Source organism: Ptychodera flava, chromosome 6 (genome assembly GCF_041260155.1).
Source record: "Ptychodera flava strain L36383 chromosome 6, AS_Pfla_20210202, whole genome shotgun sequence".
Lineage (NCBI taxonomy): Eukaryota > Metazoa > Hemichordata > Enteropneusta > Ptychoderidae > Ptychodera > Ptychodera flava.
In genome coordinates, this window is record NC_091933.1 from 26793770 (window position 1) to 26810060 (window position 16291).

Below are 16291 nucleotides of genomic sequence, written 5' to 3' on the forward strand. Positions count from 1 at the left end.
ATTCGATAATCTTTTGCAACGTTGGAAAAATTTTGAAATGGTACATGCAATCTCTGGAAGGAGCCGTAGCACACACGCAAGATTATAATGAATGTTGTTATGAATTCACATCACATATTTGACAGATTCCTGCAATTAAGTAGAATTTCAAACTTCGGCTAAAAAAACAAAGCACATGCAATACAATCCCTGCAGTTGCTAAATCACGTGTAGACACAGTCCCCACCCATTTAGAACGCGGAATTGGACATGGTTAGCCACACGTACAAGGGCATACAGTGCTGTAACTTATACAGTCACTGACGAATCGACTCATTTGTTTCGTTTTATATTATTTGTCGTTGCTGGGTTATGCTCCGAGTCCACGGACAATTACATTGTAATGGATGCATGCACTTGGTAAGTATTCACAAACGGTATTTTGTCCTTACCTTCACACTCTGATTGACTATAGTATTTCCCTCCCTGTATCAAGTTAACAAGTTGTTCAGATATAAAATTCTTAGACACCCAAGGGTACAACATATTTTACAACGGCTCTGTTCTGATATTTGACATGATTTCGTGGCGTGTAACAAATTCCAAACAAAGGCCAGAACACAAACACACACACACACACACACACACAACACACACACATATATATATATATATATATATATATATATATATATATATATATATATATATATATATATATATATATATATATATATATATATATATATATGGGGAAATGCTGCTGAAGTAAATCATGCTTTCAAGTTTACAAATACCTTAACGATGATATTTGGTTTCCTCAACACCGCCTAAATAAAGGGCTCCCGATTCGGTCTGCAAGAGTTGTGAACTTAGCCAAGGTCGCAGCCGGTCCGCCTTGGCCTCGGAAAGTCGTCAAAGATCAGCTGGTATCGAATGGCGTTGTTTGACCTCGACAGCTCTTGAGAAGTAAATGAACGTGGTTTCACAGGCACAGAGTTGCTATACAAGTATATCGATGTACTGCAAAGTTCTCTGTTTAGTTTGCTGTCGGGTCACGTGATATGACAATCGCAGGGCCTCCACTACAAGGGACCAGTCAATGCGGAGGATCTAAATTTGTTCACCTTAGACAAGTTTACAGCACGTCATGAAACGCTGTTTATTTGCTCGACTAGGCCGGTGCGGTTGATGAAAGAGTGGCAGCGTAAACATGCCGGCTAATAACCTAATAAAACTGAAAGGAGGGAACGCCTCGTTCGTAAAAGGCGGGTCAGGGGTGAGGGTTTAAATTTGTGTACCTGTCCTGTTTATGTCAATCTCAAGATAAACAAAAATAAAGCTTTTTTCTGTCGACCTCGTCAAGCCTTGTTTCGCAGTTAGGCTACAAAAACGCACTAGCTACTTTTTCACGAAAGAGGGACATTCTGGGAACGTGAAATCTGAATGTGCACTGCAACCTGTGGTAGAGATGAAAGACTACTTACACAGCGACCTCACTTGACCTCTGATCTTGGGCTCGGACCTTTGCTACTTGCACAAATTGTTTCTCATGTTTTCATTACCACTGTCAAGTAGGTTTTGGTTGTACAGCCCTGTCTTTGGCTTGCTTTCCCTGTCTTTGGCTTGCTTTTCCTGTCAAAGTTACCTGTCCACTAATACGCACACTTTCAAATATTTCCGTCACAGCTTTAGAATGCAAGGCACGTACTATCTTTACAACATCAAAAGGCTGCAGACAATATGCTCGATGGAGTGTGCATACTGAGAGTTATGGAGCAGCATATTCAACAACCAGTTGTTCGTACAGCTTAACATATATCAATTACACAACGGCGAAGCAATTCTCTCGCCTTCAAGAAAAATTGATTTCTCGCTGCAATCATTTTCACGACATCAAAAGGTGGCAGACAATGTGTTCGAGAGTTGTGGAGCAGCGCAGCATGTACAACAACAAGTTGTTCGTATGGCTTAACATATTACATGAATTTACACATTGGCGAAACAAGTCTCTTGTCTTCAAGAAAACGTAATGTCTTGCTGTATTGTGCATAATAACAATTGTAATAACAATTGAGATATTATCAGGCTGGCGCGAATAAACGCAGAAAAGTCTCCTTGGAGCATCACAATTTAGGAAATGTGTGTGCCAGGTACCGCTACTGACTGATGACATCATACTCGGCGAAGCAGCCCTCTAACAACGACAGCAGCAGAAGCTGCAGCAGCAACAACAACAAGAACAGCAACAAAACCAACAAAACAAACAAAAACCCAACAACAGCCAAAGTAAAACCAAAAACAACAAATCCAGCTGGAAAGTGGGTAAACAGTACGCTTTAAAATCACCCGAGCTGAATGCGATCCCGTGATTGGGGAAAAGGGGGGGGGGGAGAGAAACGTTGTCTCCTGTGCTTTCTCTGCTCTGCCCACTATCCGCATGGCATGGAGTACTTTGTAAAACCTGAACGTGGAAGCGAAACTTTTGATTCAGAAGCTTCTATTAGATTACAACGTGCTTCATAGGTAGAAAAACATGAATCTGTCCTTGTCTCGCTCACTCGCTCAACGAAAATACTGAAAATATATGAAAAGATACAGATACCGTGCTTTGAATTCATGTTGAGTCTTCATATGCAGTATGATAAAATATATGTATCCATTACCTTTGCATAATTGTTCAATAAATGTGTTTAAAATTATTGAAACATTCAAGTTACATTATTTAGTGAGTTCTTCAACTGGAGTGTTGATATATCAACGGGTATATACAACTTATCTTTATTTCATGTCATTAAAGCTCATTTATTTGACAGATGAAAACAAGTATATAAGTAACCAGCACTTTGTTGACAGCTGATGTCATTTTACTCTCGCAATTGACAATACCTATCTATCACAGGCTGATGAAGGCAAGAAGGACACCAATGTAAAGAAAGTGATGGACATCTGGCTACTCCAGATGGGATATCCAGTGGTGACTCTGTCACGTGATGGTAACACCGTTCATGCAGAGCAGACCAGATTCATCATGGATCCAAATGAAGAACCCAATGACAAAAACTATGACATGGGGTATGTGTTTACAGAATATATTCAACATGTTGAAAAGGAACCTTTTTCCATAAACTTGTTGTTGACTTATCAGTCATATCACAGCTGTCTTATCATGATGTTGTTTATAATGTGGCAGGTGAAGCATAGTAAAAAGTTCCGATCTTCATTGATGTGATTGATTTGAAATGTCAGCATTTTGTATCAGTTTGCAATGTTTTTAAAATCCTTCAGCAGCACTTGACAAGAAAAATAGAGAGATACCTCATGAAATTTTCCTTAAAATGATATATTCAAGTTTATAAGGCATGGTCCATGCACTGAGATCTTCAGACCTAAAAGTTGTTTTCACCACTTTTTTTCTCAGTGTTGCATTCATGTTTGTCATTGTGTGTGCCTTTTTGACTAAACAAACCTGAGATCCAAAACCTCCTGAACATTATTATTTCCAGATATCTGTGGTATGTTCCAGTTACGTACACAGATCAGAGTTCAATGAACTTTACTGATCCAGTGGAGACATGGATGGACAGGGGACCAGGTATGGATATGTTTTGCAGTAACAAAAACAATCAACAGATAGTAATAACGACTTGTACAGAGAGCAGTTGAAGTACCCGTATATGATTATACCTTAATATTATATAGGGCTCAGCCCTTGGTGTCGCGCCAGGGGTTAAGATTGGCAATGTTATTTGTATTGATTCATGATAAACTGTAATTGTTACTTCATAAACGTTTATATGACAACTATGCCCAGTTTCCCTCTGATGAAAGCAGTTCACGTACTTTCACGACGTCAAACCCTGCAGCAGGGCAGGTATAGATTTTCTGTAGCGTGTAAAAATTTTGGACAAAAATTGGCAATTTTTACAATGATAACAGCCTATGGCGTTAAACAAGGGACGTATTATGCAATAATTATCATTGCAATGGTAACCGCACTGCCCACCTTCCACTTGCAAGCTGAAAACTACAGCGTTCCGTCTAAAAACTTGCAATTTTTGAATCTAATTATTGACACAGGGGGCGCTCTTCTATAATTCAATCCCAGCATTCTTTGCGTATGCCCCCGTTCATATGCACGACAGTTTTCTCCGTTTATCTGTATCAACGATACTTTGTATCAGCGACAAGGTGTATAATAACATTTACTGGCTAATAAAAGAGGTATATTTTATAAAAGGCATGTTATATCATAATAATTTGTTTCGTATTTGTTTATTTACGAGTACTCAAAAAAAAAACAACATGGCGGCGCCCAATGAGAAAGAAGGGTACACTTCCGGTTACTCGCATAGTATATTATGAATAAGCGCATGCGTAGTCAGTAAGCCGCTGGCGCGACTATTACCTGTGTAGAGGATCAATAGTCAAACTGACAGCAATGTCATTGTGCCAAAACCTTAATGATTAAAGAAATGCCATGAATTTTCACACAAACTCAGGTTGGCATTTCAAGTGTTTTGCATCGTTTATATACAATTGACTGTATGGTGAGCACATGTACAAGCTACCACTTTTTTAATAACAAAATCTCTCTCGCATCAGCTGACTTCAACATCCCAGCTTCCGATGATGATTGGTACCTGGTTAACATTAACCAGAATGGTTTCTACCGCGTCAAGTATGAGGATGCCAACTTGGACAAATTGGCCACTTATCTGAAAGAGAAAGATCACAAGGTAACCCTTCAAATAAGAATGTTTCATTCTAAACTGACTGCTGTAATTCTGTAAATGCAATATTGATTATTTAACATTGTACTTATGGTAGTTTTTAGCTAGAATTGTGAGAGCTGATATGTGCTGTGTATTTCTGCGGCACTACAAGGGGCACACAGGGTAAATCCAGCAGAGCCAACAAACTACATAACAAAATTGTTGCCTTAGGGGTATGACTGCAATGCTTACCCAACCAGGACCTCCACAGTTTCCTAGCGGCTTCACTGTTCTAAAAAGAACAGTAGTTATTCCCTCTGTTATGAATATCATTTATTCCGTATATATAAGGCCAATGGCCTTTTAAATACAAAACAAAATACAAGTCTGCATTTGACCATCTTGGTATTTGGGGAGGAATTTATCTAGGTCTGTAACAAATTTTCCCTTTTTTGAAACGCAAAAAATATATATTTACTCAGCTGATTCAATAAATAAACGTTTTTTGTTGACATAAGTTGATAAAACTTATATTCTATAGGGGGGTCAAAGAAATAACTAGGGATGAATTTAGCTCGCAGTTCTCTATATACAGGACAAATAAGACACATGTGGTATTCATCCTCGACTTGCCCACAATTACATACTAAGCATTTTCTTTCAGTTCTAGGGGGTTTTACCCTTTCCCATCTACATTGTTCAATGCGCAGTACATGACTGGATAGTCTAAAGCGAGTCAGAGCACTTCTGTAAATCTTCTTCGATATTACACACAAATATTTTTCTAAACTTGGGCTAGATTTAAAACAACGATATGTATTTAGCTTCCTAACAGATTGTAAGTCGGACAGGATATTCTGCATCTGTACATCTTGACAGCGCTCTTTGAATATTTGTAAAAAAAAACGTTCTCATTTGAAACACCTTGTAGCAACCACACTTCTGCAAAGCCCAGGTTACATAACATATGCTTAACTTGCAGTGCCCAACAATGAATATTCTTTTCTGCCCTTTCATATTGTAGTTTGTAGCAAACTGTCAAAATACTGCCTGTTTTACTTTGCAACAATTTCAGCCAGTATTTCAGTATTTTAAGTTGACGAAAAACAGTAAGACCATGTCGGCCAGTTTCAGCTTTTACGGCGCTATTTGGGGTACTACGTTTTAAACATAAAATATGGCGCAAAAAGTCATTTTCGACACGCTCAACATCTGCAGCATTATAAAATCCCCATATTTCAGCAGCATAATTTAAAATCGGCAATATTTTACAATCGTATATTTTAAGTGCATATTCAAGGGATATATCTCCTATATTTGAAAGCTGGCGTTTCAATGCAAACACAGCTTTACTCGCTTGGTTAGCCAGTGTTTTCTGTGCAAGATACCATTCACCACTGCTTGACAAAATTAAACCAAGGTATTTGTAGAAGGGCACAATTTCAATTTTGTGTCCATCAAGATACCATTTAAATGATTTTTTAAGTGTCCCCCCACGCCTAAAAACAACAATTTTGGATTTACTATGATTTACTTTCAATTGCCATTTTTTACAGTAATCAGATAACTTATTTACAGAGATCGCCACATTAACCCGTCAAGCCATTTAGCAAAATGCCTTGTAAAACAGAGAGTCATTTGGCCAGATAACAAGTAAATTGGCGGTCAACTTCAGTGGTCTGGTACAGCGATTGTAATACAAAAGTCAGCAGGAAGCCCAACTCTGGCCATAAAATTGATACTGATACTACAGGCTGCGTAAACATCGCACAGTGGTACAAACCATTTCTCTCATGGTTTATCTTAGAAAATAAACTGAATCGAATGAAGAATAATTCACAGTTGACACCGATTGAGATTACCCGCTGATTTTAGTGTTTGCAATTGCTGTACCCAACCAGTGAAGTTGATCGCCAATTTGTTTGTTATCTGGCCAAATGACACCCTGTCTCACTAGGCATTTTGCTAAATGGCTTGACGGGTTAATGTGGTGTTCTCTGTAACAATCTCTGTAAACCTATCATTGTACAGCTCATCAAAACAAGATCATCAGCAAAAAGGAGTAAAATTAAATTTATCCCCGAGATATAAACACCGGATGAATACTCCGTTTTTAACTCAGTTTCCATGTCATTTACAAAGAAACAGAACAAAAGAGGCGAAATTACGGAACCTTGTTGTAGACCACACTTACAATGGAAAAAATCAGTTACACCGTGTGGCGAACGGACACATGCTTGAACGATTGTATACATTGACTTCCAACAACGAAAAAAATTTCCTTTCATGCCAACTTTCATTAATTTATAAAATAACAAATAATGCTGGATTCTATCAAATGCCTTTTCAAAATCTATGAAGGCACAAAACACTTTGCCTTTTGGTTGTGATAAATAATAGTTTACAATGGTGTTTAAAATAAAGATATTGTCAATAGTACTTCTGTTGTTTTTAAAGGCTGATTGAATATCTGAAATTTCACAGTAATCTTGAAACCAATTGTCAAGTCTGCTACACAAAATTGAACAATAAATCTTACCTATAACGGGGAGAAGATTTATACCTCTATAGTTTCCAGGATTATCACGCTCCCCCTTTTTATATATTGGTGAAATCATACCTTTGATCCACTCCGTTGGAAATAAACCAGAGGAGAGGAGTAAATTAAAGAGTTTACACAACATATTTGGTAAAACTGGGGGTGCATTTTTATATATTTCTCCCACAATGCCATCAAACCCTGGTGACTTATTATTTTTAAGTTTGTTTATACTAGAAACTACTTCATCAATTGTAATAGGTTTATCTAGTAAACTACAATCAATGTTTTGATCAACTTCACCGTCTCATTCTAAATTGTCAACAAAAGATTTTGCCATTGCATGAAATTCGTCAAAACCTCTATCAGATATAATAGCTGAATTAAAAAGTCCAGAAAAGTATTCAGACCATGAAGTAATATCGATATTTTTTGACGGACCAGGTGAGAAATCTTTGAACCTCATCCAAAAGTTACGGGAGTTTTTATTTAATGCATCCGCCAAAAAAGCGTCCATTTTACTTTGCTTATATTCTTTCTTTTTATAATCAATTAATTTCTTATATGATTTCTTGGTTTCGTGATAGATCTCAAGATTTTCGTCGTTGCGGTATCTACGAAAATTGTTTAGGGCATTTTGGACATTACGTTTTGCTTGTTTACAATCATAATCAAACCAAGTCTTGCCCGTTTTAATATTCTTTCCACGGGTACAAGTATTTTTACGAAATTCACATGAAACAGCAGCAAAGATGTCATTTAAACAAACGATAGCAGAATCGATATCACCGTTTGCAATGTGACGGTTTATGTTGATCACATAGTCTCGCACTAAGTTTGACTCCCAAAGGTTGAGATAGGGTTCTAGTTTACTGTTATCCCAGTATGTTCTGTTGATAATAACTTTTCCTAGGCTGTCAGTTCCGACTATATTTTCATCGTTCTCTTCTGATTTATCTTTCTGTACACCAGGTATTGTGAAAATTAATGGCATGTGATCAGACTCTGTACGACTACCAATTTCGAAATTCGTTACACAGGAAAAGTCATTTTGGTGTACAAGAAGATAGTCTACAATGCTACAGCCATTAGGGGTAATACATGTGTAGAAATTACTTGAGTCGCCTTTTCGACCATTCACAATTCTAAATAACGTAGAAATACAGAAACGAAGTAAAAGCCTTCCATAGGAATTTACAGTATTATCTATACTCGTGCGAACTGGCAAGTTATTATCAGTATCGTAGTCGTCACCAACCGGAATATGACAATTATCGTCATATTCAATGAAATCAAAACTGTCACTTGTGCGAGCATTTAAGTCTCCGCAAATCATAAATTTACATAACGGATACAATTTTTGATATCTAACTAGTTCATCTTCTATAATATCGAATAATAATTCATTTGAGTGTATAGATGAACCACATGGGGATTTATAAACGACAGCAATAACATAACCACTACAATGTTCGATTTGAGAAATAAGATGCACCCAAAGTATATTCTCTGAAATACTGTCGAGTCTAACCGGGTCATATAGGTCAGTTGATCTTATAAATACAGATATACCACCCGAGTTATGTCCCGGTTTACCCTGTTTTCGTCTGATCGAGTGAAAACCTTTAAACCCTTCAATTCGGACATTTGAGTCGTGGTTCAACCAAGTTTCAACAAAACATAGACAATCAAAACCATTTAAATAATTTATGAGGTTATCATCAGTCAACTTTTTGCAAGACCCTGTATATTCCAGCATAAGAACGTTAGGGGTTGTTTAGTACACTTATGCGGTATGTCCTTTCTTTGCATCGAATGTTCTAGTTGGCAGTGGCCGTCTTGTCATTGTTGTTTCTTCTTCAGCTTGATCACCTGTTTTGTCGAGGCATCATACACAAACGTTTTTTCACCCATCTTCAGTTTATCGTAGACAATGAATGCTTCTTTGTTTTGTTTTCTTGCTTCGACCAGATGGGGTCCCAACTTTCTCCTGGCTTCTCGAACACGAGGCGTGAAATCCTCTGAAAATTTACATGGCGAGATGTCTTCTTTCAGCGCTTTAGCCCGACGAAATACCTCGTCTCTTTGTTTGTGGAAGCTAAATTTAGCCACAACCAGCTGGGGCATTTGACGTGAAGATGTCACATGGTGGACCATTTCAAAATGAATTCCACTTCCATCTAAATTTAATTTTTCTGTAATTATATTTCTCACCTTTTGCTCAGTTTCGTCCCAGGTTTCATCTCTATCTTGTTCAAGACCGCGGATTATTAAATTGTCTCGTAGCAAGTGCGACTTTTGAAATTCTTGTTCTCTTTCCAATTTATGCAGTTGGTCTTTCAAGTATTTATTTTCTGATACCAATTCTGTTAGTTTCTCGCTCTCTGCATCAAGTTTTTCTTTCATAAGGGTTGAATCGCGTACGAGTTCCTCAATTCTAGCATTCACATTGTCCACGGATTCTTGAATCTGCTTGGAAAGTTCTACTTTCACATTTCGTAATTCGGCCATGACATCTGCCAAGTTATAGTCTCTCTCGGGATCAAGAATTTCGTGTGTAACCTCTGTTGGTGGCTTTGATGACTGTGTGGAATCTTTTTGGAAAGTTTTCTCGGTAATTTTAGACTGGCGAGTGTGTGGGGCCAGGGTTCATTTCCACGTCACCGCAGAGAAGAAGTAGCGAAATTGTCGTTGTTTTAACCACTACGGCATTGCGTAATGGTTCCGTCACTGCGCGTAGATTTACTCCAATGAACTCATTTGATTGGAAACAGTAACTTACTCCTTCAGAGGTAGAAACAGACACGAAATTTTCTAGTTCAACGTTTGCTAGCCAGAAGCCAAGGAGGAAAGTTATTCCAATGACAAGTATTGTTGCTGTTATTCTATACAACAGTCCTACAGCAGGTGGCCACTTACGTGTAGCGTGTTCACTTTTCGCATACCTGTAAGGCTCAACACATCTCCAAGGAAGTTGTTGGCAAAAACTGCCAATACGACAACGCCACAACTGCAGTCCAATCCCCATTTCTTCTTTAAAGGTAGTACCTCACGTTTTGTAGTAAACCTGTATCTTCAGCTGTTTTTCCTTTCCAAAATAGCTCAAAATTTGCGGAGCTCAGACAACAGCCTGTTGTTCGGTTGAAACCAAGATGGCGGATCCCCTCTGTTATGTCAGGCACATTGATTCAGAACAGCATAAATATCCCATCAGAAAGGTCTGTCTAACTATCTGTACGAATGTAAAATCACACAGTTCATACATGTACAGTGCAAGGATTTTGATATGCAAATAACTTAAGTGCATATTCTTCAGTTACAGAAAAGTGTGTGACAACATTCCATATCAGATGGTGTCCGTTCACCTGCAGATGATGCAATATTGCTCTGAGCATTTTTATGTAACATAAGTTTGTACTTTATGCTAGTCAGAGACAGTTTGTTGGAAGATATGAAGGCATTTCACCCTTTATGAATGCTATCTCACTATCTGTCAATCTGTAACTTTTTCCCAGACCATTCCAGTCAGGACAAGAAGCCAACTGTTAGAAGATGCCTTCTCCATTGCAAATGCCCACCAAATGGACCAAGTCTACTCCATCTACTCCAAGTCGAGATTTCATAAAATGAGCAAAACCCAAAATAAATGAGCGGGTGTTAAATTTTCTAGATATTATTCGTATGATTGTTTATAAGACATGATAACAATCATTTAAGTCATATCTGTTCCGCAATGTTTGTTCTGTATTTTTGTCGCCCTGCCACCACCCTCAGTTGCCATTTTAAAAACAACCCTTCGAAACATTTGATTCCGATTTCCCAAAATTCTTAGGCCTTCAGGTAGTACGGCGACTCCCTAAAGCGGAAATTAGATGTTGGAGAACGGGAAGAGTGCGAAAGAAATACATCAGCATTCATTAAATGAGATATTTTTATCTCAATTTGTATTCTATCAAAAGAAAGAAAAGATAGTTCACGAAAGCCGAATCAGGGTAACAGAATGAACATTGTACTTACTTTCTTGCAGAAAGCACCGTCCAGTCAGATAGGTGTATGTTGATGCGAATCAGATGAACCGTTGACAATCACTGATAATCGATAAAGATCTTAAAGCTCGACAGACAGTGAAGTTTGGAGACTTTGTAGTACAGCAATTTTTGTCACATGAAAAAGCATTATTCGCGAAAATGGAAAGAGACTGAGTTGACACTTTGTCTATCTTTTCGAATGATTTTTTCTTCTCATTGACAATTGCAATGCTGTTTAATTTCTTATCAATCAATCAATCAATCAATCAATCCATCAAACAACCCATCAATCAATTTATATCATCTTCTTACCAATCCACAGTTTAGAGGCGCTGAACGGTTATAAAATAAAGAAGTAAATAAAGAAGTGTTAAGTTGTTTTCCAAAACTACACCAACTGTAATCGTCATCCACACTATATTCGAATATACGGCTAGTTTTCAATCGGGTTCGAACCCACAACATACGGCATCAGTCGCCTAGCGGAGAGGCCACAGAGAGAACCGCTCGGCTAAATCTCCACTCCCAAAAAGAGTGGTTCAATAGCCTGCTAAGTTGTTACATTTTTCTGACTGAGACCGCTCTACACGTTGTAGAGTTCGTGAAGCACTCACGCACGCATGCTCACTATCACACATCGCACATACAAACTTTATTGAAGCGAAGAAACGAATTCATCGCTTTAACTGGGCGAACGATAACATCGGGGACAATTCTGTCCACCAGCAGAGTTACCAACCCAGGGTAGAAAATACGGCTAATTTTCAATCGGGTTCGAACACCTCCTCATCTCGTGATTCAAAGAATTGCCGACTCTGAAATATTTGTCGATTCTTCAAACTTATATTTACTGACGGTACTTTAATTACCTCCTGAGGATGTTGTGAAACATCAGGCGGCCGTCGCATTACCTACTTTACAAGTACACTAGTTCTGACCTCTCTCAGTGTGCGTTGTACGCTTTTTTGCCCTTGAAATTCGGTCTCGTGCATGTTGCTTATTCTGTGACATCTTTGTTTACATTTGGTGTCAAGTTGAATCCATGTTGATTTTCTGAGCTTGTACATTCCAACTTTCCAATTTGGCTTACGAACTATTCTCCCAATTCTCTGGTACTGTAACGCCCTCCCTAGTGGCCAAAGCGTGTGAAGGTTGCTTCAAGATCGCACGAGAAGGAGATAGGAGATAGCGTCATACGTTTGATTAATTATTGGTAAATATATGAATGAGCACAATCGAGAACGAGATGTTCCATGGAGTGATCTGTTTTAATCTGAAGAAAGAATCCAAGACTGACGGAAATTTCCATGTGATGACCATTGTATAACGATAATAATTTTGTAATTACTTAAGTTCAGAAAAGAATTTAACTTTGTAGAGAACGCACACTGACACTTAGACATGAGACGTGAAACGTCACGTGGCCATGTTGTAATAAAAATCTAAAGTGGTGTTACAATCAACATCTTGGTGTGTCAGATCAGTTACTGAAAGCATTACGATCCAGACTAGTACCTCAACTCGTAATCACCAAACTAAGAGTGCATCAAATTGGTGGAGAATCCGAGTAGCTGAAGCAGCATTACTATATGGTACTGAGATCTGGTACTGAGTCAATGCGCGATGAGACAAGAGATGACACAACCGGCTGAAGCATTTCTGAACCAGCAGCATGATCGACTCTGTGGTTATATGTAGCAGCACACCGAAGATGCACTTCCGGAAGGAGGTGAACCATGACCGAGAGCGGGTTCCAGACATAGACGTCCGAGGTAGGCAATAAAATATTATCAATGTTAGTGCTATTGCCATGCCTCGAAGATACACTGGACGAGAGCTCGAGGGTGGTTGTTTACAGAAATGACCGGAAGTTTGAAATTGTGTAAGCCTAGAACAAGTACGACCAGCCAATGTCAGCGATGCTTGTGGTTCGTCGTCAAGCCGGATTTCTCATGCACGGACTGATTACAAATAAACTTACAATGATATAAGCATCCATATTTCCGGAAATCACCCTCTCATAAGGTCCTACAACAAGGTATAAGGATGCATGGCTTTTCAGTTTTGGTAACTGTATTTTCTGGTACTTGAGAAATCACCCCATACATAGGTAAATACTCTGGACTGGTATGCAAACGAGGCATCTCTCTTTCTTTGAAGTGTTATTTTGTTTTATTGATGAAGTGTTGATGTATTTTGATATTGTATGATGAGGTATGCGTACAGAAGTTTTGGTTGTTTAGTTGTTTATCTCCTCTTAATGCCAGTGCTAGTGATCCGTAAGTGATACGATGGTCCTGTTTGACCAAATGGCCTGAGGAATGTTTGGAGATATAGCGATATTAAGGTTTATCGCATTATTTTGACGTTTATTTTTAAGTTGCTTGTTTAATTATGTTTTTGGTATTTTTTGGCACAGTAGTTGCTATTGCTGTAGTCTAGTGATGCCTATCGGTCGTTGTTATGGTGACCCCCAACCTTTGACCATGATATCTGGAACCACCAAACACCAAACACCTTTATAAGCGTCCACCACCTTCCATTTCTTAACACATACTCACCTCTCAGAAAAATTAAAAACATCTTATCAATGTTATACGTCGTATTTTCAAATGATTTTTACGCGATTGTATATTTTAATGGGTATAACAGCTGAATTTTAAGTTTGTAATTCGATGTATTTTTCAGTAATTTCATTAGCATTTCAGTAAGTATTTTTGACGCAGTCTATTATTGGATTTGCAATTTTCATTGTACAAGGATTTCTCAGAAGACTTAATGCTAACTTGTAAAATGTGTAATTTATGTTTATTTTAACCACACTATCTTACAGTTATTGTGGATCATTTTATTTCAAGAAAAATGCAATTGTCAATTATCGCCACGCTCCGTCACTCGCTTTGACAAGCGAGGACGCCAGTTATTACATGTAAAGAGGTGGGAGAGTCTAACGCCCTCCCTTATGAAGATTTTAATCTCGAAGCGTCCCTCACATGACCAAAGCGTGTGAAGGTTGGTTCAAGACTGTACTAGAAGATTGGAGATAGCGTCATATATTTGCTTAATTATTGGTAAAGATTTGAATGAGATCGAGAAAGGGATATTCAATGGTGTGATCTTGTTTAATCTGAAGAAACAATCAAAAATCAATGGAAATTTCCATGTGATGACCATTAATTATAACAATGATAATTTTGTAGTTATGTAAGTTTGGAAAAGTGTATACACCGGTGGCCACTTTACTGTTGATTGAGCCTACGTGATGCGGTCAGAAATTCTATTTCTATAAAGACAAGCATACCTTGCCTGGGATTGTAAATGAGGGTTAATGATTGGCATCATCGGTACAATATTCGTTTACCCTACTACTTGTGGGGGTTCATTTTCAGCTCTTGCAGTGAAAAAAGTTTCATCATCATCATCATAGTTTTTTTTTAAATTCGGGAATAATTATTTTATTTTTCCCCATTGAGATAACACAGGCATGACGGCCGCTTTGAATGTCAAATATTTGTAAACATTGGGTATTTTTTCATAGAACTAAAATTTGTACGATGCCCCTCGATTTTTAATCTTGGTTTTGAAAGAGAATAGTTGACAGTTTGCTTGGGGAGAGTTTGAGCAAAAGTTTAATTCGTTCATTTTTGGGTGCGAACTATTTTGTCGGTGCGAGAATATCTGACAGAATCTACAAAAGAAAGAGCTACTGTGTGTGATTATATACAGCATTGATACACTTAGTCTTCACAGAATCAGGGAAATGGAAGAACAAAGGCTCTCAATCTTTCAATACAACCTTCTATTTACATCTTATTGAAGTGTTTATAGGGAAAAGAAATGTATTTTCAAACGCTGGAGTATTTAAACACACAGGGAAAAATCAGGTAAAATCGTGTTGTGTGGTGCATGTTTTGGGTTAAGACAACAAATGAGGAAAGTCAGGTGGGTGTGGTCTGCATAATTACACCCTACCTGAAGTTAGAAGAGTAAATGGTCAGTGTTACTGTAGTAAAAATGCCGTCAAGGACAGTGTGCTCATATATGGTTTGAATTGGTCCATCAAGAAATATTTAAACCAGAAAAACAAGAATGACAAAAGTAAATAAGGTCTGAAACTTTAGGTACTGGAGGTCAACTTTACGAACAGGCTTAGGAGAGGAATGTTTCAACACAGTGCTTCATATGGTTTCAGCAGGTTTGTCAATATGTATCAGTTCATGAACAATGACAGGAAATGCAAGGTCAGTGGAGTAGCCTGTTTCAGTCACTGCCACCACTCCTACACATAATAAGTACACTGCATAAAAATAGGTTAGAGATTACAGAATCTCCAACTCAGATGTGTGGGCTGTTTCAGTTAATGCCACACTCCCGCACATTTGCAGGATTTTCCCCTTTTTCTTACCTCATTTGCATATTTTTGACACTGACATGTTCATTTGAATAACCTCACATCTCAACCCCTGGGTCTACCTGTACACCAAATACTGTGATGGTAGGTGCGGTGGTTTGGGAGCTTTTGAGTGACGGACATACATCCGCACATACATACAGACATACAGAAGCCACCGACTTACCGTATAAGCTCTTTTTGGTATTTATATACATACCAAATATGAGCCAAAAACCACTGCAGAACCTGGCAATGCCTATGACTGCCAGCTAACACTGTAGGAAGTGTATGCATGACACATTTCCACTAATTTATACAAGATGACACTGTACTGCAAAGTATGTCCCTCAGATTGATGAGATGAGCTTGTAAAATCTAATAGGCCTACACCATCAAAGGCACAGGTAGCTGCTGGACCGGGTGTAGGTAAGATACCAATAATTTGTTTGCACATATTTAAAGAATGGCATCATGAAAGTTTCTCACATTCATTAAAAATTTGCTCATACTTGAATAATATGGTTCTAATTGTAACAAGAACTATTTCAATTTGAATATCAGTAGGGCAAAGAATACCAGGATCATGCTCGGCCATCGTACTACTCTACATTATCCTGAGGATACATTAGACAGCCTA

General features: G+C 38.1%; 2 protein-coding genes across 3 annotated transcripts in view; one reads left to right on the top strand and one right to left on the bottom strand.

Annotated features, from left to right (window-relative positions):
• LOC139135349 (sodium-dependent multivitamin transporter-like) overlaps positions 1-1670 on the bottom strand; it is a 31116-nt gene extending 29446 nt beyond the window's left edge. The window contains exon 1 of one of the 2 annotated variants that reach the window (XM_070702695.1): positions 777-1183. The gene's annotated coding sequence lies outside the window, so the exon portion shown is untranslated. Of the gene's footprint in view, positions 1-776; positions 1184-1466 lie in introns of those variants that run through there. The other variant, XM_070702697.1, reaches the window with a different exon arrangement.
• On the top strand, positions 275-12716 carry LOC139135350 (aminopeptidase N-like). The gene is made up of 5 exons (XM_070702698.1): positions 275-399; positions 2882-3054; positions 3486-3574; positions 4585-4718; positions 10749-12716. The coding sequence occupies exons 1-5, from the start codon at positions 352-354 to the stop codon at positions 10881-10883; spliced, it is 579 nt and encodes a 192-aa protein (XP_070558799.1). The 5' UTR covers positions 275-351; the 3' UTR covers positions 10884-12716.
• The last annotated feature ends 3575 nt before the right edge of the window (positions 12717-16291 follow it).